Source organism: Crinia signifera, chromosome 4 (genome assembly GCF_055691185.1).
Source record: "Crinia signifera chromosome 4, ASM5569118v1, whole genome shotgun sequence".
NCBI lineage: Eukaryota > Metazoa > Chordata > Amphibia > Anura > Myobatrachidae > Crinia > Crinia signifera.
Window position 1 is genome coordinate 228,057,109 of NC_139220.1, and position 27,903 is coordinate 228,085,011.

At 42.4% G+C, this 27,903-nt stretch overlaps 1 protein-coding gene across 2 annotated transcripts in view; it reads right to left on the reverse strand.

Moving 5' to 3' along the window:
* Positions 1-26,493, reverse strand: part of CYP19A1 (cytochrome P450 family 19 subfamily A member 1) — a 44,087-nt gene extending 17,594 nt beyond the window's left edge. The window contains exons 1-5 of one of the 2 annotated variants that reach the window (XM_083183911.1): positions 26,382-26,493; positions 18,861-19,073; positions 12,235-12,385; positions 6,356-6,510; positions 1,553-1,729 (exon numbers count right to left, since the gene is read on the reverse strand). In XM_083183911.1, coding sequence (XP_083040037.1) covers positions 1,553-1,729; positions 6,356-6,510; positions 12,235-12,385; positions 18,861-19,005 — 628 coding nt within the window. In that variant the 5' untranslated portion in view covers positions 19,006-19,073; positions 26,382-26,493. Of the gene's footprint in view, positions 1-1,552; positions 1,730-6,355; positions 6,511-12,234; positions 12,386-18,860; positions 19,166-26,381 lie in introns of both variants that reach the window. The other variant, XM_083183912.1, reaches the window with a different exon arrangement.
* Positions 26,494-27,903: the final 1,410 nt, after the last annotated feature.

Here is a 27,903-nt window from a genome sequence, read left to right on the forward strand (position 1 = left end):
GGAAAAGCAGAGCTGTTTTCAGGGTGTATCAGCCTGTACTGTACCTGCAATTCCATACACAGAAAGCATGGCACCAGCATCTCAATTCTCACAGCCATTCGGCATGACCCTAGGATTACTGAGGAATTCAATTATTGAAAGACCTGCAACCTCAGAGTATTTGAACACTGTTTCTTGATTTGCAATGTTTCTTGTAGACATCTTAATAGAGATCCAGGCGCCTGTGTCGTTTGCATATTTTCTACTGTGTACGGAATTGCAGCTATGAATGCATTTGCATGATGCAGACCTGAAGCAACCCATACGTGTCAATTAAAATCTGTCCAAATAAAGAGTTGGCCCAACCAGCTGAATGTGCATGGGATTCGCAATGGAAATATATCAGATTTCTTTCCCAATGCATCTTTTTTCACTAATACCTATTTTACAGCAAAACGCTGAGTCGCACCCGGGTTTTTGAACCCATCTCCAAACTGGGTGCAACACCTTTTACACAAGCATGTCCCTGCCACCCCCCTCCCCCCCCGGTCCTGAGCCAGCATTGGAGATGACATCATCTCCAAGTGACATGAAATCAACCAGCCAGGACCCCGCAAACATCATCGACACACTGGGGGCAAGCCCAGCACCCGGGAAAGCTGCTGGGCTGCTGGGCTGCCCCCAGCCTCCATGCACCCCCAGCCTCCATCTGTGAGATGAATGGATGCCGCACACAGGCATCCATTCCCCTCTTCCCTGGATCCATTGCTGTCTGCATAGTACAGCTGGAAAACCAACAGCTGGCATCCTGAGTGGTGAGTATGCAGGGTGGTTTAGGGTCAGGCTGAGGATGGGGGGTGGTTAAGTTTAGGCACTAGTGGATGGATTTAGGTTAGTCTGTATAGAGGTGAAGGTTAAAATTAGGCTGCATGGTGGAGGGGTGGGGGGATTTAGCCAGCAGGGGGCAGTGTTATGCACTAGCAGGGAGGATTAGGGTAAGGCGGCATGGAGGGTTAGGTGGGGCAAGTATACTTACCTGACCCCTGTCGGGATTCCCTCCTTGGGGATACCGGTATCAGTTTTCTGACCACAGGCATCCTGACCACTGGTCATCTGTATTTATCCCTGGGTATTACACTTAGCAGAAGTGCACAGGCTTCTATGGACAGGTTGTCACCCATGTGTAAGGGAATGTAAGCTTTAAAGTTTAATTTGAGGATAGCATCAAAGACGTGGTGTGCCATCCATCAACACCATCTAATTATATTACATATTATATTCAATATAGCATGATGCAGACACCCTTCATTATGGACCTGTGTAAATGCAAAAGGCTATACACGGTGTCATTCAATGCAAGCAAAATAAAGACACTGGAAGACGTGTCTGTGACGTACCCAATAAATATTGATTGTTTAAGCTGCTGTCGGTGACAAGCATCCATCAACATACACTAGGTGCCACCTTGTTAATAAATACAAATGTGATGTTGTGCGCAATTGTAACTTTAAAAGTGTCCTATATTTGAAACGTTAAACACAATGTTTTGTTTTAGATGAAATTTCATACATACCATCAAGGGGAATTCTTAGAAACAGGTTGTTGGAGGTGTTTAACATGATGAGCCTCATTAGCTTAAGTACATTTACATTTCCCATTTCATCAGCAACATCAGCCAACTTTGCCAGGAAAAGTTTAGTTGACTTAATGCAGTGCTCTGTGGTCTGTATGAGTCCTGGTCCAGACAAGGCTGAAAGAACAACAGGTGCATGGTTAAAGTACCGGCAGGGTAAGGAAAAGTACTCTCCTTGGTTTGGGGGCATTCTTGTCAGTTATAATATGTTACTTTTAAAAATATTAGGTAAAATTAGAAAATAGGGGTAGGGTTTCCCTGTTGTAACACAATACAAACATAATACAAAGAGGTGCAGTAATGAGGACAGGGCATTTTGCATATAATAGAACATTCAAAAGAGAGCTAGAAAATCTCTATTGACTCAATCCTCAAGTAACAAAAAACATTTCTCATAGTGTCTGTAATTGACCAATTGCACAAAGGTCATTGACCAGGTCATTAAATGGCTAATTACACAGTTTGTTAAATTTACCTCAATGATATGAATATTTAATATTGGTGAAACAAATTGCAAGAAAAATGTATAATAAGGACACACATTTCATATGGATCTTGCTTGTAAAGAGAAATATGAGAATTTCAAATAACAATCGTAGTGGACTGATTGTCCCAATGGGTAGCAGACATCACACTTCCTTAATCTTAGTATTCCTATCAGTAATTATAATGAGTGCACATAATGGTTACACCAGCTCTACAAGCTTTGCCTGGTAATGTAAGGTACCTGTAATCACAATTTTTGCATGTGATATTTCAGGGCAGCGTGTAGGTAAGTAAAGCCAGCCATACATTACAATGGCCTGCAGGTCATAAGTGTGGTCGAATGAATGATGATCTTATGTGCTTTAACAGCATATGCGATCCAATTACAACTGCAAAGGAAGCCGATGGATCAGACGTGCAGCATGTCTGATATGAGGGCCGACCACTCAACCCGCAGGACCATGCATCACGTGCACAGTGCAAACGATCCATCGCACGACCCGTAGAAATTGTGAGGATTGTGTGCAGATCGTTCAGGTGTATGGTCAGCTTAAGAATAGGTCCAGTTTGACTTGGGGCTGCGTGCTTGTTATCTGAAACTAGGGCTTAAAGTGGTCCTGGAGAGGTGGTGGAACTCATTTCCCATGCCCCCCATTAGACTGAGACCAGGTCAGTACCGGGGTTTTCGGCACCCTCCTACCAACTGCAAATTTGTGCCACACAGCACAATCTTATTGACCACATGTGGTGACGCTCATTCAAGTTACGCTACACAGTAGTACTCCTTATACATGTACAGTACATCACACATAATGTCACACATTCATGTATAAGGAGAACATATAGTCTTCAGCATACACAAAGCCTGCTTTTCTTAGTGGCTTTTCTTCACTACATATGACATCACATACACCATGCAAGAAAAGGTTACGACTGGGATAGAATTTTTTGTTGGAATTACTGTGCAGGGTTGTGGTGGAGGTGGAACTGAGTTCCCCCTACCAAATCAGGTGGTGGAACTCAGTTCCACCCAGTTCCCCCCCCCCCCACACTTTAACCCCTGTCTCAAACCATGTATGGTGGGCGGGCTGTGTATAGCTCCATAGAAGGATGTGAAGGGAGTAATTAGGTGACAGCTGGAAATTAGTTTCCCACCTTTCCAAGACCACTTTAAGCCCTGGGGGGCTGTATGTGAAAGTTAGATAATGAAAATAATATTGTTATTTAACAACAAATGAACATCATGATAAGAGTTTAATGAGGTTCATACAGATAATCCGTGTCATACATCTAATGCCCGATTCCCTGTTCTGACAATCTGCTGATTTTGGACAGAATCTGTGAATTGATTATTTCCAACATTTTGGATTTGCCCAATCCCCCGACTGAAGCAATGGCAGGACAGGGAATTGCCTCAGTATCTGTTCGATATATGAAGCCTTTAATTTGTTTTCATGCACTTTTTAGAAAGTGACAACATTTGAAACACAGTGAAAGTTATCTGGTTAGAACCGAACCTTGATGCCAGCTGAGTTTGTTTTTGTTCCTTGGCTCCTGGAGCATTGGCTTATAAATGGGCTATAACATTCATATTGAATAAAGCAATCACTGCATGCCGGTTATCAGACATTGCTACTGTAGGTACATGTTCTGCAGTGAATGGATTTCCCTTTCTGTGAATACAAATAACTGGCTGGAAGTACAGCACAGGTTGTGTGCTTCTGAGACTGTTTTGCTGATTGCATTACTATTCCTCTTTCACCGACAATTTGCCCTAATTCCTTATTATCCACAGAACTTTCAAAGAGAATTTAAAAAATATTGCTGAAAATTTGAATAAGCCGACATCATATTCCTCATTCATGGTGTAGCTTGTGTGACAATCAGAAACTGCGAATTACCTTAAGTTTAAGTAGGAAACATACTGTAGCAAAGAGGTGGATTTAACAAGAAAAACTCATTTCAAGTGTTAACATTTACTGAGGCCTGAAATAAATTCAGGGGTAGATTTATTAAGCTCGGTGATGTGATAAAGTGTCTGTTTTTTTTATCACCGGCCAATCAGCTTGTACCTGTCATTTTCAAACCAAGCCTGTAACTTCACAGTTAGGAGGTGATTGGTTGGTCATAAAAATCAGACACTTTATCACTTCACTGAGCTTAATAAACCTGCCCCAGAGTCATTATTTACAATGACAAAGTTTAAATAGATAAGGCCTATATTAATGAATGATCAAGATGCTTAAGGGATTGTCCATCTTTATATTACTATAATGCATTAGCTTATCTATGCCCTGCTGCAACATTTACTCAATGTTTTACTTTCTACTCTATAAAATGATAATTGGTTGCTATGGGCATCTTCTCAACTTTATCAAGCTGGCTGCTACTGGCAACTTCTCTACTCTGTCTTTCTTGAAGGTTTGATTCACCTCCCCTGTACAGTATGTCACTATTCTTATGAAAAGCAAACTGCTCTACACCAGATTACATATAAGCACTAATACCACTTTCACATCGCCGACACGTTTTAAAAACCGGTATTTTAAAACGGTAATTAAAACGGGTCAGAGCCTTAACAGTGCCGCAGATTACCGTTTTAAATACCGGTTAAGTCTCATTAGCAGTCAAACCGTTTCATCCAGAAACACGTTTCAAGGCAGAGTGTCAACATTGCCTGTCATTTTAAAGGGGAGCTTGTGTTGTTTGCCTGAAATACCGTTTCAGACACATTGTACACATTCACATTGCACAAAAAACGGCAAGGAACCGTGTAGGACTCTGCTTTTTACACGGTTCGAAATGCCAGTTAACTTTAAACGGTAAATCGGCTGTGGTGCATTCACAGTGCAGGCTTAAACGTTTTAAAATGGGAAAAAAACGGCAATTTACCGTTTTAAAAGTGCGATGTGAAAGGGGTATAACTAGGCTGAGGACAGTCACAGCAATGATGGCTGTAGCCAGCAGGTGGCAGTGTAATACACTATCACTAAAGGTGCCCATACACAGAGCGATAACTGCATTTTGAACTGGATGGCATCGCATCTAGTTCAAACCCATGCGATGGGTTAAAGCACTGTGCGTTCTGAACTAGATGCGATGCAATCTAGCACTAAAAGCACAGGCAGCACGTAATTTAATGTCTATATCATGAAATGTATTCAATATTTTATTATTTGTTTATGGCATACCTATGTTATATGCAGTAATAAGAGAACGTGCACTCACTAGCAAGCATACAAGTTTTTGTTTGTTGTTCCTTGTATTCTAAGCCAATCATACAGTTTGATATCATTTTGTGTGTGAACCAGGGTTGCCGACTTTATAATTCTCCTCTCCGGGAAAAGCCCGGAGAGGAGAGTTCCAGCAGCTGCTCAGGGGGCGGAGTTTAAGAGTGACGCCACTAAGCCCGCGCCCCCATGATGTCAAACTGTCGAATTCAGGGGTGTCCGTGGAGGGGGCGGGGCTAAAATGACGCGATTATGTCATTTTAGCTCCGCCCCCTCCTCTGAGACTCAAGGATTGCGGCATTTCAATGCCGCGATCTGGGGCGCAGGGGGGGTCCCCCCTGAATCCGGGAGGGTTGCCCATCCTTCCGGGGGGCCGGGAGGGGGTCCCGATTTTCGGGAGACTCCCGGCCATTCCAGGAGAGTCGGCAACCCTGGTGTAAACCCTCAGTTATTACTATTAAGCTTTGTGTATATACGTATATGAAGCTGAACGATAATAATATACTACAGTATGGGGGTTATTCTGTTTGATTCGCAAGGTTACAAATTTGCAGCCTTGCAAGTCCACCAAACCCCATCTTGCAAATGGTTGGCTGCTGCCACCCATGCGCAAACACAAATGGTACGCAGGGCATGCGAATGGATGTTACACAGTAACATCCATTCGCAGCCCAGGGGGATCCACCCACATCTCTCAATGGTCGCTGAACAATGAAAGATGTGGAAGGTGCACGCATATGTAAGGTTGCTCTGAGCAACCTTACATATGCATGCTGGGAAAGTAATGGGTGAGCAGCTGACATCCGGTGATGTCAGCTGTCCGCCCCCCCTTCCTCCCGCACCTGCGATATGGCCTCATTAGCATGAGAGCGTTTAGGGTCAATTCGCGTCCCCGCACATAATCCCGGGAATGAGTGTACTGTATTTCCCAAAATAGCAGGGACATCAATAGTAAAAAGGGATAGATGTGTAATTCGGGGGAAATTGCAGACTACATACAGGTTACAATTATATTATAAATATTTACCTCTGTTAAAGAACGGACGTATTGTCTTCCACAGAGACGGATTACTGTTAAATATGATCCCGTTTTCATTCATGCCAATACACTGTAATCCCAGTTTGCTGCCAAACCTCGACACATAATGAGGGTGCTTCATGACGTGGCAGGTTGCAGAAGATCTATGGGAAAAAGTATCACATTTAAATATTTATTGGTGTGCATTTGTACCGGGATATACTGTATATCGTAATGGTAATGACAATCTACCAATGTACTGTATGTAATGTCGATTCTGATTGCCCCACCGGAGGCTTTGCATTTCAGGTAATAGATCGACAGTCACATGGTCAGCTTTCGTCTTTTGGTTACTGTCGATCTACTATCCGTGGTCGGCCATAACATGGTTGATGTCGATCCGTCAACCAGATACGGTAAAAAACCAATGCTGCCGCTTACAGATTAAAGCCACCTGTCCATGTGACAGCCACCTACATTTAGAACATAAATATGAAAATAATTCTGTATATGGAATCGGTACATCTGTCAGACCACACTTACGTCTACAGTCATTATGTCGACCCCACTAGGTCGACTGGCAGGAAGGTCGACCTGACTTAAGGTCGACATGGGCCAAGGTCGACATGACTTAAGGTCGAATTTGCATAAAGGTCGACATGAGGAAGGTCGACTGGTCATAAGGTCGACGTGGGTTTTTCACTGTTTTTGACCCGAATGTCGACACAGTCGACATGGACACAGTTGGCAATGAGAATCGGACCCTCGCATTGCTCGCTTCGCTCGCAATGCTTCGAGCACGTTGGCTTGCTTCGCTCGCCACAGCTTTAATAACCTCCTCCACACCCTAGTGGATGGTAGGGCATGAAATACCGCCTGTCGGCACATGACGGCTCATAAAACAGTGAAAAACCCATGTCGACCTTATGACCAGTCGACCTTCCTCATGTCGACCTTTATGCAAATTCGACCTTAAGTCATGTCGACCTTGGCTCATGTCAACCTTAAGTCAGGTCGACCTTCCTGCCAGTCGACCTAGTGGGGTCGACCTAATGACTGTAGACCTAAGTTCATTCTAATAGATGACCGCTTCCCCTGTATATACCATAGCCAAATATTGCTATGGCATTACATAATAATAAAGTTAAAATAACTGAACACGCATATACATTATAATTGGACATTATTTTGGAATAATATGAAGTCAGTCCATATTTGTATACACAATACATATGAACATAAATTACACATGTTGTAGATATTTTTAATAATTATTTGGTGGCCTTTGTACACTGTAATGCCACTATACAATTAATGTCACATAAGGGAAGACCACGAGAGTCCCCTCTTTTCATCTGTCTGCTTTTCTGAAATTCTTTTTTATCAGTTCAAAGATAATTAGGTAACAGCTATTAAATAAAGCAATGATCATATTTCACTACAGATAATTCTTTATAGGACTTAATCAGATATTCCATTAGACAATACATTTCATCACCAGATACAGTATGTAGTGTTATAGTAATCTGCCTGTGGGGGGAGCTGTTGCATTGCATGTTTTCATTTTTCATTGTTATAAAATAATTGTTAACTCATGGTGTGGTTCAGATTGTGGGCCAGATTCTCTAAGCTTCAAAAGTGAAAAAATGGAGAGTGATAAACAGCCAGCCAATCAGCTCCTGCCTGACATTTTTCAAACCCAGCCTGTAACATGGCAGACAGGAGCTGATTGGCTAGCTTGTTATCACTCTCCATTTTATCACTTTTGAAGCTTAGAGAATCTGGCCCTGTATCTGTTTTTAAAGGCTGAAATTAACCCCTTATTCCCTTTGTCCACATTGACCCTTATTCAGATCTGATTGCAGTACAAATTTGTTTGGAAAATGGGCAAAACCATGTGCACTGCAGGTGGGCAGATGTAACATGTGCAGAGAGAGTTAAATTTGGGTGGAGTGTGTTGAAACTGAAATCTAAATTGCAGTGTAAAAATAATGCAGCCAGTATTTACCCTGCACAGAAACAAAATAACTTACACAAATCGAACTCTCTCTGCACATGTTACATCTGCCCCACCTGCAGTGCACATGGTTTTGCCCATTTTCCAAACAAATTTGTACTGCGATCAGATCTGAATATAGACCATCGTGTACATTACTTGTGGTACATGCTTTTAAAATGTTAAGTGTTAGTGTGTATTTTGGGAAGGTAGAGTTACATGTTTAGTTCCTTGGATCAGAGGCATGTCTGATACAATCCCCACGACGTTAGTGTATACATAGACAAGTAGGGTGACATTCTATGGGATGCGATTTTCGTTATTTTGCGGTAATTAGACCACAAAATGGCGATGTCGCATTTTCCCATGAAATCGTTTATTTAATAGGATGCGCACAGGGGCTGAAATCGCATATTATGTGCGTTAAGGTCTGGTGAATAAAAATGCGAGATTAATTCGCATTTTTATCGCATCCAGATGTTTTCGCACAGAAAAGTATATAAGTCGCTTATTTAATGCAATGCGCATTTGCACATCGCATTTTTTAAGTGACTAATTATCGCACTTATTTCAGACCTGGGTCTGTTAGGCGAATTAGCCAGAACCCTGCACAGATCGCAATGTTCAGTGCAGGGTTCTGCTGTAAAAAATAAAAGAAATGGTTAAATAAAAAAAAAAACGAGCGCGGGGTCCCCCGCCCGAGTCTAACCAGCCCCGGGCTCACTGAGCCAGTGCTGGTGACATAAAATCAGGGTCCCCGACAAATAGAGGTCCCCTTGATTTTATGAAACCAGCACCGGGCTCAAGGTCCGGCGCTGGTTCCCAAAATACGGGGGACAAAGTGACTAGGGGTCCCCCGTATTTTAAGAACCAGCACCGGACACAACCAGCCAGCAGGGTAATGCCACAGCCGGGGGGAGACTTTTTATACAAGTCCCCCCCGGCCAAAGCATTAACCCCCTGGCTGGTCAGCATGGGCAGGGGTCCTGGGGAAGTGGGGACCCCCCCAATGAAGGGGTCCCCCCCCTCCAGGACTTACCAGCCCATGCTGATAGTCCGGGGCTGTCCTCCATGCCCCTGGGCTGTGGGCATGGAGCTGATGATTTGTGTAAAAAAAAGAATGAAAACTATTGTTTTACACTGGCGAACTATGAGTCCCAGCAAGCCTACCCCGCATGCTGGGACTTGGGGAACCACAACTCCCAGCATGCGGAGCATTAAAGGGCCCGCTGGCACTTGTAGTTCTGCAGTGTAAAAAATAGTGCACAAAAGCACACTGACACCCTGCAAAATAAAACTTTAATACACACAAAACACACACACACTGATACTTACCTACCTTGAGCCCGTAGGTCGGTCCCTGGATCCTGGGTCCGTCCTCCGGGGCTCCAGGGCAGAAGAGTCCGGTTCCGGGGCCTTGGTCCTGGTTCCGGGGCTGGTCCTGGGGTTCCGGGGCTCCTGGCGTGAAGAATCCGGGGTCCGGGATCCGTGGTAGTCCCCAGGGGTACCTAAGGAGGAAATTCCAACTCACCTGCTCCCCGGCGGCGACCTCCGGTGACAGCGCTGCTTCAGACTGGTACCCGGCTTGCAGGAGTTTGTCCGGCGCTGAGATGTTTCCTCCTCGCCGTCTCTGAACAGAATGATTTCTCGGCCAATCAGGAGCCGAGAAAGTCGGCTCCTGATTGGCCAGAAATCATTCTGAATACAGACGCCGACGAAGTAACATCTCAGCGCATCCAGAGCAGAGATGTTACTTCGTCGGCGTCTGTATTCAGAATGATTTCTGGCCAATCAGGAGCCAGACGGCGAGGAGGAAATATCTCAGCGCCGGACAAACTCCTGCAAGCCGGGTACCAGTCTGGAGCAGATTTTCCTCCTTAGGTACCCCTGGGGACTACCACGGATCCCGGACCCCGGATTCTTCACGCCAGGAGCCCCGGAACCCCAGGACCAGCCCCGGAACCAGGACCAAGGCCCCGGAACCGGACTCTTCTGCCCTGGAGCCCCTGAGGACGGACCCAGGATCCAGGGACCGACCTATGGGCTCAAGGTAGGTAAGTATCAGTGTGTGTGTGTTTTGTGTGTATTAAAGTTTTATTTTGCAGGGTGTCAGTGTGATTTTGTGCACTATTTTTTACACTGCAGAACTACAAGTGCCAGCGGGCCCTTTAATGCCCCGCATGCTGGGACTTGTGGTTCCCCAAGTCCCAGCATGCGGGGTAGGCTTGCTGGGACTCATAGTTCGCCAGTGTAAAACAATAGTTTTCATTCCTTTTTTTTACACAAATCATCAGCTCCATGCCCACAGCCCAGGGGCATGGAGGACAGCCCCGGACTATCAGCATGGGCTGGTAAGTCCTGGAGTGGGGGGACCCCTTCATTGGGGGGGTCCCCACTTCCCCAGGACCCCTGCCCATGCTGACCAGCCGGGGGTTAATGCTTTGGCCGGGGGGGACTTGTATAAAAAGTCTCCCCCCGGCTGTGGCATTACCCTGCTGGCTGGTTGTGTCCGGTGCTGGTTCTTAAAATACGGGGGACCCCTAGTCACTTTGTCCCCCGTATTTTGGGAACCAGCGCCGGACCTTGAGCCCGGTGCTGGTTTCATAAAATCAAGGGGACCCCTATTTGTCGGGGACCCTGATTTTATGTCACCAGCACCGGCTCAGTGAGCCCGGGGCTGGTTAGACTCGGGCGGGGGACCCCGCGCTCGGTTCTTTTTTTTACAACCTTGCGCTGTCCTGCAAATGTGCGATTTTCAGACATGAAAATCGCACATTTTCAGGACTAAAAACAGCGCACCACTTCGCTGCAAATCGCCCCTATTCGCACTTTTCAGCCTCCAATGCGCATCACATTAAATATGCGCATTTAGGCTGAAAAATGCGATTTTAAAATAGGTGATTTGCGGCGATGTGGTGCGCAAATAAAACATGCGCATTTAGCGCATAGCATAGAATCTCACCCAATGTCTGCAACCTTCAGTAACACAAAGCACATGTTGCTATTCACAGTCTCCACAATGTGCTACAATGTTCAACAATAGTTACCACTACACTTCACAAATGTTGCCCTTTGCAGCAATAACCAATAGCATGGGCCCCTCTTCACAAAAGTCCCCACCAGAAAAAAGGTTTTATCACCGTTTATTAAATATTGCCAAGGTAACTACGATACATAATTCTCCTTACAGGAATATCCATTTCACCTTAAGAAGTAAGTGTAAGGACATACCACCCTAAATGTGCTGACTAATAGTCTCATAGTCTTTGAGTATAACTGGTACAACTTAAGACCATTCCTTCCTGCAAAAATTCTGCAGACAAATATAGAATACAGCTACATTTTATGTGGCACATTTTACAAAATTTGTCAAATAAATCCATATCGGGTTGAACAATATACCTCCCATCTTAGTAAATAAACCCATCGTCTGCAAATTCTTTCAGCAAATATCAGCTTGCATAAACTTCAGGGGTTAAAGTGAGGGGGAATGGGGTGGAACTGAGTCCCAGCAGCTCTAATGGTAGGGGGAACTCAGTTCCACCTCTACCACAGCCCTGAACAGTAATTCCAACAGAAAAGCCTGTCCCAGCGGCTTCCTCTTCTGGCATGGCGTATGTAATGTCATGCCATCACCGCCGCTGAAGTGAAAAAGTGTCGCTAAGAGGAGCAGGCTCTTTGCAGTCTTCACATGTGCCAACACCAGCTGACCGGCCTGCAAGTTGACCTGATTGCTAAAAGAGCAAATCAGGGCAATTAGGCCAGCAGCCTTTTATGTGGTGCCAGACATTACATAGGCCCATTCTGTTACTGTAATAAATGATCATAGCTACATGAGTGCGCCATTCTTTTCTTCAGTCATGTTTATAGTACTGTGGTTTATAACACTTACCTGCTGATGATGAGTGTTTCCTCACCATTGATCCAGACTCTTACAAAGTCCCCATACATGGTATTGTAGTAATTTGATGCGCTTCCAATTCCCTTCCATAGAAATCTTCCATAGGATATCAGTGGGCCAATTCCCATATAGTAGGAAGGACCTGTGAAACATACACAAGGTGAGATGGATAGACAGTGCAAGACCTACGGTAGCATAAGATTTCTATAGTGTGCAATGTAATATGGTATGCAAGTTTAGGAGCGCACAAAAGCTGCTTTGGGTTCTCAACTCTGTGTAACCCAGGAGTATAGGTTGACATGCATTGGGTCGACCACTAAAAGGTCGACATGGCTTAGGATGACACATGAAATAGCTTGACATGGCTAAGGTTGACAGGGTTGGAAGGTCAGCACAATCATAAGGTCGACAATGGAAATGTCGAAAGTCAAAAGGTTGACACGAATTTTTCATGTTTTTGATGTTCCAAATGTCGACATAGTCAACATGGCAATGCGCTCATCATGCTTCGGGCACGGTGCATCGTTGCACTTGGCACACTATTTTATTCTGCCACCATGCCCTTGTGGATGGTAGGACATGAAATACCGAATGTCGGCACGTGTCGGCTTTAAAAAAAAAAGTGAAAATCTTTTGTTAACATTTTGACTGTCAACATTCCCATTGTTGACCTAATGCTTCTGTCGACCTTGCCAACCCAAAATGGGGACTGAGTACCCTGGGCGCTAATGGGGCAGTGATAAAGCAGCATGGAGTAATATCTCAATTAGATCATAAAGTGCAAATAAAAAGAATACAACACATCACACTCATGGAGAACACATCAATAAACTCAAATAGAGAAGACAATTCAGACATAAAAGTAAATAATATTAGCAAAAAATTGAGTAGTCTGATAATAGTACCAGAGTTGGACAATTAGTGTAGATCTTGTATGCAAGATGGTTCTGGAATCTACTTCCATATGTCACTGGGAAAAGTCAGCTGGAGGAGGGAGCATGCAGCTCCCAGCAGAGCAGGAAATGCACGTTCCAGTATACAGTAGGTACTATTGTTTTCCTCTAATCTGAGCTTATTATTGCAAACTGACCCATTAGCACCCAGGGAACTCACATCACAGATCCGATAAGTGGAGACTATAAACATTTGAAGATAAAAAAAAAAAATGTTACTTGTGTTATATCTGGCCGCCCGGTTTTTTCATTGGGTCGGAAAAATCGGTCGCATCGCATGCGACCAAATCGCTTGCGATGCGATGCGACTGACCCGATTTTTACATTGGATCCAATGTTAAATGGTTCCTGAGACCCGATTTTACATTGGGTCCAATGTTAAATGCCCCCCAGACCCCATTTTTAATTGTATACCCAACCCTGATGGGTAATTACTATGTGAAATGCCCCCCCATTGTTAAAACCACATCACGATCAATGCTAACCCGAAGTGCGGTGAGCGCAGCGAGCCCGCGAGGGGCAGCGGTACGCGTCCTCCGACCTTTTCATACCCCCACTATCCACGTTGGTGTGGAGTTGATTTTATATAGTGTGGCGAGCGCAGCGAGCCACCGAGCCCGAAGCGTGGCGAGGGGACTCGGAATACGAGCCCAAAGCGTGACGAGCGCAGCGAGCCCCGCAAGGGGACGCGGATTACTTAACATGTATTCTGCATCCGCTCGCCACGCTTCGGGCTCGTATTCCTCGTATTCCGCTTTGGGCTCGCCACGCTTCGGGCTAGGTGGCTCGTTGCGCTCGCCACACTATATAAAATCAACTCCACGCCGACGTGGATAGTGGGGGTATGAAAAGGTTGGAGGACGCGTACCGCCGCACTGCGCGGGCTCACTGCGCTCGCCACGCTTCGGGTTGGCGTTGATCGTGGTGTGGAGTTAACAATGGAGGGGCATTTGAGTAATTACCCATCAGAGTGGGTATACAATAAAAAATGGTGTCTGGGGGGCATTTAACATTGGACCCAATGTAAAATCGGGTCTCAGGGACCATTTAACATTGGATCCAATGTAAAAATCGGGTCGATGCGTTGCAACCGATTTTTGATGAAAAAAATCGGGTCCCATCGCATGCCTTAACTTAAGGCATGCGATAAAAAAATTGTGAGCCCAGATATTACACAAGTACCAATAAAATAGCTTTTTAACTTGCTTTTGAGACGATACAGAGCTAAAAATGAACACAAATTTATAGCATGATGCCACGGTAGTCTTACACTACCTGGTACAGGTAATGATTATAATAACAGTATTCTTAATGTGTATCCAATAGAAATAAATCACAAATAATAACATTTAGTCATGAAAATTAAAAAAGAAATATTCAGACAAAAAATCCAGAGGTATACATTAATATTTCAGGAAAGAGTAATATCTGAAAAGAGATAACAGTTACTATATTTCTCTGACATAAATCAGATATGCATAGCAATGGAATACTGTAGGAAGTAAAGAAATTGTGTGGTTTTAAAATTGCTTTTGATAACAATGGAGATAAGACAATAATGTGACAAAGTAATATTACATTTTTTCAAGCTACAAAATATGTGACATTTATAATGATATATAAACCACAGACTTTTACAAAAGAATATATTTTCCCTTTTTGTTGTGTTTAAAAATAACATTTTAAAAGATAAACATGGAAGAACATAATATCCATCTGGAAATAATGTTTGCAGACAAATGGCATATAAAAAGATTTTCTGCAACATTGAATGAATGGGATAACACACTAATGCATTTCCCAAATTCATTTTTTATTATATTTATATACACAAGGAAGAATATGCATTGAATAAATGAATAACTATGCGGTAGATGTATTAAGCCTTAACAAGAGATAAATGCAAGGGTGATAAGGAGAGATAAACGTCCAGCCAATCAGCTCCTTACTGCCTTTTTTTTAAACACAGCCTGTAACATGACAGGAGTTGATTGGCTGGACGTTTATCTCTCTTTATCATTCTTGAATTTATCTCTTGTTAAGGCTTAATACATCTGCCCCTATGTATGGTTTATTGATTATTTTAAGAGTCACATATATATAGGCACCTAGAACATGTTGAAGATCATTATAACCACATCTATTACATTTTATACATATTATCACCAACCATATTTTTAAACCACATTACTGCTTCATTTGCTGCATTTTGTGATTATATAATTTAGTTCATCCATTCTGGGGAACAATTACAGTAACAGGCTACCTTCTTGTATTCTTGTGAAGTTGTAAACTCAACATTTATTGATGTATTAATGTATTATTATGTATTTTTGTTCCAAATTCAAGCCCAGCATTTCTTTTATTTTCTTTATGTATTTTCATATACGGTATTTCATATAATCTAAATAAGAATCTTTCATTGTTAATTTGTTATTTCGGTTTCCTACTTCACATTTTGAATGAAGGGAAAGATAGAAGTCAGTTATGTTTTTAAAATTATCTTACTTAATGTAAAAAATAAATGTTTATATTATATCCATCCCACTGACAATACATTAACAAATACACAAATGGATATATTGTTATGCCGTGGTGTAAGCTATAATGTAGAATTATAAGATGAACTGTCCATAAAGATATAAAGAAACATATTTGGATACCAAACACTGGAAACACCAAGGGTTAAGTCACATTTTATAATTAAGTTAATATAAATGAGGCAGAACTCTAACTTACAGTATTACCATACTTTTACAATTCAGCTATATTTTAAGACATTTTTACCTATTTCCATTGTTCTAGTCCTTGCTCGTTCTTACAATATGATTGGTTACTATGGCCACACACTACAGACAAGCAATGCTGCTTGGCACATGCAACAGAGTCCTTCAGTTAAAGGACTATTCAACCAATCAGATCCTGTCTACTATCTTCTAGCGCAGGCATTCCCAACCACGGTCCTCAAGGCACACCAACAGTGCAGGTTTTAGTGATATCCAGGCTTCAGCACAGATGGTTAATCAGAATCACTCAGGTACTAATTAAGTCACCTGTGCTCAAGCCTGGATATCTACAAGACCTGCACTGTTGGTGTGCCTTGAGGACCGTGTTTGGGAATGCCTGTTCTAGAGGGTGCTAATTAAATAAGAAGCAGATTCTGATTGGTTGCCCATAGCAACATCACATGTGAAGTAGAATACACATCTTAAGCTGGCCATACATCAGAAAGATCGATCTTAAGATCGATTGCGCTCATGATTGTGTACAATTTCCCTTGAAATCCCCGGCAGTCTTTGGTGGTTTTTGGACACACAATCTACACACAATCGATCATACAATCAATCATACAATCCATCTACTGCATGATTGTGTACACAAGATGTGCACACAATCTGCATACAATCCATCTTACAATCAGTCATACAATCCATCTGCTGATTGATTGTATGATTATGTACATAAGATGTGCACACAATCTGCATACAATCCATCTTACAATCAGTTGAGATTGTATGATTGGGTACAATATCTTTCTGATGTATGGCCACCTTTAGTCAATTTCCACCACAGTATAAAAATGATATAAATAGTACTAGGTTAACTTGCTGTTTCAGGAATATTTACAGCAGGCATGTCCTGCATGTGAATGCTAAAACTATGACGGATGCATGCTGGGATGTGTAGTTTCACAACAGCTGAAGGGCCACAGTTTGGACATGCCTGATTTTGAGTATATTCCAGTGGTATTCTCGTAGAGATGAGTGTTGAGGCCCCTGCTAGAGCAATACGATGTGAGTATCTATTTCACTATAAATGTATATTTGATTTGTATGGTATATCTAATGTTATACACAGAAGGTTTAATATAGTAACCATTAGCAAACACTAAACCACGTACTTGAATATAACACTATTAGAAGACATTATAAAACATCCAATAGCTCCTGGATGAGGTATTGTGCAGATAATATCATAATTAGCATGCTTCTGACTGTATCCATACACCCAGCCACATTACAGAAGACCAGGCAGCAGGCACAATCTGTTAAATCATGGGTTTGGGCAGTTTTGCTTTCATTTCATGGACTCGTGTCTGTATCTGTTTTGTGGCTTTGTGGCTAAGCTGCAGACATGTTCCATTAAGTGGTGTTGGCCAATATCCAGTTTTCATAACTGCAGCTCTACCCTGTAATTGTTGTCAGTGTAGTTTACTCAGGAACTTAATCATTGGTAATGCTGGTCATACAGGTACCAACACTATCATGGCATGGTGACAAAATGAATAAAATTCCCATGTTAGATCTGATTGAAATGAAATACAAATGTCTTTATAAATGTATGCAAGTCATATGTTCTGCCCGTCCATCAATCATCTATATCTGTCCAAATTAGCTTCCCACATCTGTGACCAAATTGGTTAGTAATAGGGGCTCATTCTGAGTCTGGGGCAAAATAATAAAATAAAATATCACACAAATTGTTACACAGCAATTTAGTTTCGATTTCGGACACACCCACCTAAATCTCTCTGCACATGTTACATATGACCCTCCTGCAGGTGTAACATGGGGGGTTATTCTAGTTCACTCTTTCTGACAAATTCCTTCTTAGAGGGGCAAAACCATGTGCACTGCAGGTGGGGCAGATGTAACATGTGCAGAGAGCGCTAGATTTGGGTGGGGTTTTACTTCAAAGTGAGATCTATATTGCAGTGTAAAAATAAAGCAGCCAGTATTTACACTGCACAGAAACAAACTAACTCACCCAAATCTAATTCTCTCTGCACATTTTACATCTGCCCCACCTGCAGTGCACATGGTTTTGTCCATCTAAGAAGGATTTTGTCAGAAAGAGTGAACTAGAATAAGGCCCATGGTGTTGCCAAGATGCAGGCTTTTTTTATTTGCTTTACTCCCACCTCATAATAGGCCAGATGCACTAAGCTTCAAAAACTGATAAAATGGGGAGTGATAAATAAGCAGCCAATCAGTTCCCAACTGTCATACAGTATTTCAATCCCAGGACCAGATGCTCTAAGCTTCAAAAGTGATAAAATGGAGAGTGATAAACAGCCAGCCAATCAGCTCCTGCCTGCCATGTCACAGACTGTGTTTGAAAAATGTCAGACAGGAGTTGATTGGCTGGCTGTTTATCACTCTCCATTTTATCACTTTTGAAGCTTAGTGCATCTGGCCCCCAGTCTGTAACATGGCAGGTAGGTGCTGATTGGCTGATTGTTTATAACTCTCCACTTGAAGCTTAGTGCATCTGGCCCAATGAGCCAATCCTGTGTATAGTGACTCACTAAACAGATGGATTGGCCTATATGAATCAGCTTAAGCTACCAACACACAACCAAACTGTCCAGGTTAAACACTAATGATCAGCTAGCAATTTTGCCAAATGCATGACAATTACAATATACACTGCTGTAACTACTACACAGGGGGGGGGGGGGGGGGGGTGTAACCTGATAATATTGTAGGGTAACTGAGGCAGTTTTTGCAGTTATGTGTAAATCAGCTTTTTAATTTTTCAGACCATATCTAATGCAATATGATTGGAATTGTACCCGGTATGATCAAAACAAACATTACAATGAATGGTGAGTTTAGTTATATTGTCAATAATATGAATTTAGAAATGAGTTCATCTTCTTACCTGGTATTGATGAGGTCTCCTCATAGCTCCAAATCACAATCAGCAGAAATATGAAGATTACAACAGAAGCAGCGGTAGCAGGGGCCACTACAGGCATAACCTCAGTGATGTTGTATTGCACCATGTTCAGGACGTCCAGAATCATTTCTCTTTGGGGCTGTTTCCTCTTCTAGGTATATGTGCAGAGAGCGTTACGTTCTAATCTTCCTGGACCTTTAAAAGTTCCAAGTGACAGAAGATATGGAGTATGGCATCAGATCTAAGAAGTATTCTGCTGGCATTTACCCTTTTCATATTTTGAGAATCTGCTAGATAGGAGGCATACTTAGTCACAACAGAAAGATAGCATTTACTCATCAACTTTGTACTGCGCATTTCACTTTGATTGTACAAGTGGCAGCTGTGCAGGGAGTATTGCCCTTGACGGACTGGTTGGAGCAGTGGGAATTGCTGTGATTTGCTCGTGGTGGATGCACTTTGTAATCTAGAGATATTTCGTAAGAAATACAGAAGATAATGACGTTTTAAGGGGGAATTATCCTGTCATTCTGACATACATCTGTTGCTTGAATTGTGTATTGTACAGATGTGTCCTCATATACCTAGGAGTAAAATTAATAAAGCTTCTAAAAATGAAAAGAAGTGATGTTGCCCATAGCAACCAATCAGATCCAGTCTATAGCCCTGTACACACTAGCAGCACCGCCAATATAGTTAACAATATCAGCAGTGCCGCTGGTCAAATGATAAAGTACATGTACTCTGAACAATATCTGTGAGTGATATAATTCGGTGACACCTCCGGGTCCACCGCTGTGCAATGGGGGGTCATTAATGATGCACGGTAGCATTGTTCATGACACTGAGCATACACACTAGACGGTTTTGTAAAGATATCACTCAGTGGGGCCTATCATTTCTCTGCTGCATCCTAGTACATAAAAGACAGAATCAGATTGGTTGCTATGGACAACATAACCTCTTTTCATTTCTAGAAGCCATACTGCGTCTCTGTTCTGCACGGATCACTAGCTCCCATTCACTATTACAGGACTTTCATCGGGCTGCTCCCACCCTATGGAATGCCCTTCCACGCACAATCAGGCTCTCCACCAGCCTCCAAACTTTCAAGCATTCCCTGAAAACTCACCTCTTCAGGCAAGCCTATCATATTTAAGTTCTACACGCATAACCCTCTGAGGCACTTATGTATTATTTAGCTTCCCTTCTGGACTTGCAACTTGGTGGGACTGCTATGCTATTACTGGTGCCTATCCTTGTGTTTCCCCCCTATATCCCTATAGATTGTAAGCTTGCAGCAGGGCTCTCCTACCTCCAAGTCTGTCTGTTGTTACCCAGTTTGATTTATCACTGTCTACTATTGTAAAGCGCAACGGAATCTGCTGCGCTATATAATAAACTGTACATAAATAAATAAGACATTTTTTCCCCCAGCTCACTGAATGGTATTAGTAACCAATCTTGAACACTACATGATAATAGAATTCAGAGATATTGGTTACATATACCTGCGCAGGTGTATGCTGTGCCCGAGTAATATTACTGAACTAATTGAGCATCTACCACTATCTGTACATAAATAAATAAGGCAGGATTTCACTGTAGCGGGGTGGCAGGTCTGAATTACCCCCATTGTTTTTGTATTTAGGGTAAATTCTATCTGATTTTGCTTGTAGCACTATATTTATTTAATTATTAGCAGTTTCTTACATAGCGCACACATATTCCACAGCGCTTTACAGAGAATATTTGAACATTCACATCAGTCCCTGCCCCAGTGGAGCTTACAATCTATATTCCCTACCACATGTACACGCACACACAGGCATTCTAGGGTTAATTTGTTGGGAGCCAATTAGCCTACCAGTATATTTTGGATTGTTGGAGGAAACCGGAGTACCCGGAGGAAACCCATGCAAGTACAGGGAGAATACACAAACTCCACACAGTTAGGGCCATGGTGGGAATTGAACCCATGACCTCAGTGCTGTGAGGCAGTAATGCTAACCATTACACCATCCGTGCTGCCCTATATAAGAAACTGTTAATAAATAAATAATAATAAATAAATAAAATAATAAAAAAAATTCCCCCTAGTGTCTGTATGCCATAAATCGCAGGATGCTGAGCATGACAGACCTGGCATGCTTGTACCAGCTTTTACCATACATTTTATGTCTTGTAAGCATGACAGACCTGGCATGCTTGTACCAGCTTTTACCATACATTTTATGTCTTGTAAGCATGACAGACCTGACATGCTTGTACCAGCTTTTACCTTACATTTTATGTCTTGTATGCATTGCAGATGCAGCAAAACAAAGGGCCTGATTCAGATGTGACCGCTAATGTAACCGCAGTGGACTGCGAGGAGTAAGCTGCCACTCAGAGAGAAAGAGTAACCACTCTTTGCAAAATTGTGAGAGAATTGCTAATGGATCACTAAATGGCATCTACGCGAAAATCCTTGCGCAATTCATGGACCATCAAAAGGATTTTACTGTCTGTGCAAATGTGAGTAAGTCTTAAGGAGCCCATACACGCTCCGTTTTGCGGCGGCTCCGTTTTGTACTATGCGATGCGCGCTCCCACGCATCTCATAGTACAGTACAAAAAGTATGTGCACATACTTTTTGTACTAGCTTTACATCGTATCGGATCGCATTGCATACACAAGGCATGCGATCCGATACGATGTGTACTTTAAAAGTACAAAACGGACCGGCAAAATGGAGCGTGTATGGGCTCCTTAAGGCTTCCACTAATCTGTGACTGAGGGGTAAATTTATTATAGCGGCGCTAAATGCGCTGCTATAACAGTTCCTGCTTTGCCTCATTAGCGAGGCGAAGCAAGAGGGGACACCGACAAGATGTATTAACATCTTGCCGGCCGAAGCGGGGGAGCGCTAATTCCCCCCTCCGGCGATGTCCCTCCTGGAGACCAGCACATCGGTATTAACTCCTTCCCCCCGGCCAGATCCCCAGCACAGCTCAGAGCCAGCAGCAGGGACAGCGCTGTCCCTGCTGTGGGCATAGGGCATCGCCGCCTGCAGCTGTCGAAGTCGATAGCTGCAGGTGGCGGTGCTGACGTTCATACTACTAAATATCGTAGCTGCGCTATGCCTCCTGCCCACCACCGCTGCACGATAGACACCCGCTCGGCAGGTGTCATAGATCAGGGGAAGCGCTATCCCCTGCAATAACACATGGGGATAGTGCAGATTCCCCTGATCGCCACTTCATAAATCTACCCCTGAGAGAGGCTGGAAGTGGTTTCATTGATGTCACAGACCCTCCTCAAAAATTCCTAGGTTTTTTCAGAAAATGTCAGGTTATCACCCCTAAACCCCGACTTCCTTTCAGTCAAGCTGCGAGAGGATTACAATTACGAGGAGCTGTTTGGCATGATTGAAGCCACAGTTTGTAGGACATATTTATAGTTCCCTTTCATGTATTACAGATCGGGATTTTTGTGCCGCTGGTTGAGAGACTCGGTTGATGGTAGGCTTGGACACTGTGACTGTGCCCTGAAAAGAGCTGACCTGATGTACTGTTTGCACATTAACTGGGAAGCGAATTAATCCTAGTATCAGATAGTTCTTGTAACCCAGTAAAGGTTCACGGAATCTAATACACCAGGGGTCTTCACCAGCATATTTTGCGCTCAAAACTCAGAAAAATGCAGTTTTTGAAGTTTGGCCAGTTACACATCTTAGTTCATTTTCCCCCTAGTGTCCAAAAGCTTTCTAACCACTGCAAATTATTCCTGACCAATGACAGGGTTTGACACCCCTAGGCGGGATTTCCCCTGTGTGGAACAACTTCCTCCATAGCCTGCTACGGGAGTCCTGCTTTACCTCTGCTCCTGGTTTACCTTGATTGTGCTTCTGTTTAGTAATCAGTCTATGGGCCAGATTCTCTAAGCTTCAAAAGTGATAAAATGAAGAGTGATAAACAACCAGCCAATCAGCTCCTTCCTGACATTTTTCAAACACATTCTGTGACATGGCAGGTAGGAGCAGATTGGCTGGCTGTTTATCACTCTCCATTTTATCACTTTTGAAGCTTAGAGAATCTGGCCCTCTATCCGGTATCCAGCAGCTGTCCGATATCCAGTTGCCATCTGATATCCAGATGCTTACTGGCATCCTGTCATTATCCATTATCCAGTCGCTATACCAGCATGCATAGATCCAGTTATATATTCACAAAGGCATTCCTGAGTTATTGCAACATCCCTGGATCCAGGTATATATTCTCCAAGCCAAGCTTTCCTGAGTAATTCAGCATCCCTGGATCCAGGTATATATTCGCCAAGCCAAGCATTCCTGAGTTATACCGGCATCCCTGGATCCAGGTATATATTCTCCAAGCCAAGCATTCCTGAGTTATACCGGCATCCCTGGATCCAGGTATATCTTCGCCAAGCCAGGCATTCCTGAGTTTTTCCAGCATCCCTGGATCCAGGTATATATTCTCCAAGCCAAGCATTCCTGAGTTATTCCGGCATCCCTGGATCCAGGTATATATTCGCCATGCCAAGCATTTCTGAGTTATACCGGCATCCCTGGATCCAGGTATATATTCGCCAAGCATTCCTGAGTTATACCGGCATCCCTGGATCCAGGTATATCTTCTCCAAGCCATGCATTCCTGAGTTTTTCCAGCATCCCTGGATCCAGGTATATATTCTCCAAGCCAAGCATTCCTGAGTTATTCCGGCATCCCTGGATCCAGGTATATATTCGCCAAGCCAAGCATTCCTGAGTTATTCTGGCATCTCCGGATCCAGTTATAAACTCACCAAACCAGGCATTCAGGAGTTATTCCGGCATCCCTGGATCCAGGTATATATTCGCCAAGCCAGGCATTTCTGAGTTATTCCAGCATCCCTGGATCCAGGTATATATTCGCTAAGCATTCCTGAGTTATTCCGGCATCCCTGGATCCAGTTATATAATCACCAAACCAGGCATTCAGGAGTTATTCCGGCACTCACAGATCCTATTATACCACCAAGTCCAGGCATCCTCTAAGTTTCCAGCTTCTCTGGTTTTGGTATTCTGCTCATTACACAGAAGCTCTTCCCTGAGTCTTTGCATCAGATCCACACATCCACTTATATGCCGCCATACTCTGATCCAACGGTGGGTACTCCTAGAGTGGGACCGCAATCTACTTGCTAGATGTAGGTAAATCTAAAATCTAAACCTCCTTGTGGGGTCCCTGGGAAGACCACTGGCAAGTTAGATTCTGTGTCATCTCCCACGTTGGTTCGGTTTATGCGCAGGCATATCCAGCTATCGTTTCCCTTCCGCATGCCAACCAGAGGCAAAACCACAAAAATCACCCAGTGTGACAGGTGTAAGCCCATAGAAATGTATGGTTTTCTATTTGTATTGCCCTATGAGAGGAATTTAAACAGATCTTTGCCAGCAGCCACTGCAGCGCGTGCGTGACATGAGGCTTGCAAAGATGGACCCCGGGGTCACAAACACCGCAAAGGACAGCTTTTATCAGGAAGAACTGTCCTCTGCATGAATAAGGCTTTAGTAAATTACACAAAGCCAGTGTCTGCTGCACTGCCAGAGATTAGGAGGGTTGCAGGGAGCGTACACCTGTGCTCCCTCCTCTCTTATACTGCCCATTACTGTAGTATATAATACATTTCGGAAGAGAGGCTTAAAGCGTGTTCTACTAATAAAAGACTCATAAGTAAACTGGAGAGGAAAGTAAAATGTTCAGGATGTATTAATGGATGATCAAGTACTGGAAAGAATAACATGGCTTACATATCCAAGGCGAGTGTTCCTTCCTGCTCCGCTGATTACCTATATATAGAGCAAGTAGTACTATACATGTGCAGAGGTAATAGCTCTGGATAGAATTGTATTTTTCAGCTAAAGGACCGTGCCGAATGGTACATATACTGTATTTTCCAGGATAAAATTAGGTTGTTGCCCTACAAATGACTGGATATGAAATGGATATGAAGGGGTTTCATTTACTAAGATGGGAGTTCTATTGAAGATAGGATGTTGCCCATAGCAACCAATCAGATTATGTATATTATTATCTTTAAGAAGGTTCTAAATTAATTAGAAGTAAAATCTGATTGTTGCCATGGGCAACATCCCATCTTTAATACAACTCCCGTCTTAGTAAATGTACTCCGAATTGTCTACAAAGGTGTTCTGAAGAATCCATGAAGAGGATTTCAGGATGAGTTTTCTATATTCGAGAGGATCTTCTAAAAGACCATCTAGGTTACTCTATTGTAGGTTAGCATTACACATCATCATCATCATCCTCGTCACCCCCCCATGGTTTATCAACCTCTCAGAGGTCATTTGCTGACATGTTTTGCTGTTATATAAAGCTAAAACAGGCTCTACGAAGTAGTTTCACATCTTATGTAGATGTGTTTCCATACATTGAATTTTTGTTACTTATAGAAGAACCTGTCCGTTTTGAGTGCCAACGTTCATGTGATCGATCCTCAAAATATCCGCTAAAAATGCCAGCATCGCTCACAGTTCTTTTAATATAAATAAATGCAAATACATACAAGTCAGTTCATTTAAGTGTAGTTAAATATTGCACCCAAAAGAAGAACAATTGCTGTGAGTGGCACTGGCATTTTTAGTGGACATTTTGACAACTTCCCTCGATAACTCACTCATAGGGTTAATAACTGTGCAAAACAAAAAGTAATTTAACAATCATTTTACCTTTCTATTTACCCTTCACTGCATCATAAGATCTATATTTTATACTGTTTTGGATATATTTAGCATACAGGAGTAGTAGTTGGGAAAAATCGTTTGTTATTGAACAATGTCTTTGATATACTGTAGTACAGTAACTTGTGTTTTTGTTCTGTCAACAAAAGTTCTTTAGATCAAAGCCAGCAATTCAGCTTGACTAAGCATTTCTCACTAGTTTTGATAACATTTTATAAACTTTACAAACAAAATTCCATGCCTATCTTTTATTTATCTGTCTATTAGACCCTGTTTGAAGTCCTCAGTAGCATTTCAAAGAGAGTTCTTGACATCACAGAGCTTTTGCTCAGTATTATAATCAGACCACTGCTCCTCTATAATACAGCTGCACTAATTGTACATCTGGGGTTTTTCTTCCGCCAACTCGATTATTATCAAGTTAACCTTCAAATAACTTCCATGTCAAATAAAACACGTAACCCCTATGGTAGAAGTCCAGAGGACAATGTAGGGAAAAAACACAAAACACACATACACACACACCACAAAAAAAAAAAACGACAAAAAAGCAACATGCTATATACAGTACATTATAAAACTAAATAATTGAAATAATAGGAAAATATTAAATGTATTTGAATTAGAAATTGCATGATATAAAGTAGATATTCTAACGGTTTTCCTAGCTAATATCATATAAATAAGATAGTTTTAATTCATTATGATATTAATTTCCACTGAGAAACAGCAGCACTAACAAGGGACAGAAGCGTACCTGTGTGTCTTGGTACATCTGTATTCTGTGAAGAACCCCTGAAGTTCCTACCCTTTTAATACACTGACTGCCGGAAAAAAAAATTGAACCACAGGGTTTGTGGAAAGGTGCTTCAAGTTGCTATGAGATCAGTTGCTTAGATACAGGTGATTTATTTCAGAAGTGTCATTACTACAAAACAGCAAGTTTGTAACCTGACCTTGCATCCAAAACCATTTCCAAATTCAATTAAGGAATAAATTGTATATAATATTTGCAAACAAACAAAAAGATAAAACTCAAAAACAAAATATGTTTCTCCTAGTTGATTGGCATCAATATTTCTTATAGAAAATTGCAGTGATAGTGGAGTTCATTTGTGTTGGAAAAAAAAATCTGTACGGTATAATTTTTGATAAAAAAAAAAAAAATCTGTTCAGAAACTATTTGTATTGTTTTGAATTTTGCAAAGGCTACTAGACAAGGGCTGATTCAAAATAGCAAATTACTTGGCAATACCACATTGCACTACAGGTGGAGGATTAAAATGTGCAGAGAGATATAGGGGTATATTTACTAATGTTCAATTATGATTATTATTTTTTATTTGATTTTAAGTTTGATTTAATTGACTTAAATTGAATCAAATCATTATTTTTCACTCATCAAAATCACACATTACTAAGTTCTGATTTTGAAATCGGTTTACAAAACAAATTTGATGTTCGATTTTACCTAGTAATTCTGTGTTCAGTTTTAAATATCCATTTCAGGATCGGACATTACAATCACCTATATAATTAAATATTAAATTAAATAAAATAGAGCAAACAATTGAATATATATTGGATAAAACATATCACATGCAAGCAGCTGCACTGCTTCCTCTAATTCTGGTTTGCGTAGAGCTCCACTGGTGGGGCATCTGCTCACGCAGAGAACTCGTTCCGTGCAGATTAGATGATGCGTTGTCGCACACAGTGCCCACAAAGCTGCAGTAGAAACAATATCTTTGGGTACCATTTTATTTTTATCCTCACGTTCCTTCTTAATAAAAGCATCTAAAATAATGTTATTTGGACATATCAAATAGAGCTTTTACAGTTAAATTAATTTCTGGCTCAGGGGCCTAAGTTCATTCCAGTCACCCAGAGGAAAGTTGGTGTTTTGTGGGCCCTTTACCTTTATAAATAGCGCTCTCAGCTGGTCTACAGGGACTGAATCCTGCACTGAGTTAGCAAGGCTCCAGCTATGCTATCTGACAATGGCTGACGAGATTAAACAGTCTGCAATATGCAGAATCAGCATTCACTGGGTCCCATATCGCAGTTTGCAGTTCAGCAGAGGCGGGTGCACAGTGGGTCAAGAGGGGGGAGCATGTACTCTGGGTCTGCTGGAGGGACGTGGGTCCCGCTCCCCCTCCCCCATTTTAGGGAGCCAGGCAGTTGGGAGAGAGATATGTCATCTCTCTCCCATTGTTTTGCCTTGTATTTGATTGCCCCTTTAACCCCTTCAGTGGTAGGTTTTCCTGGGGCAGGACAAA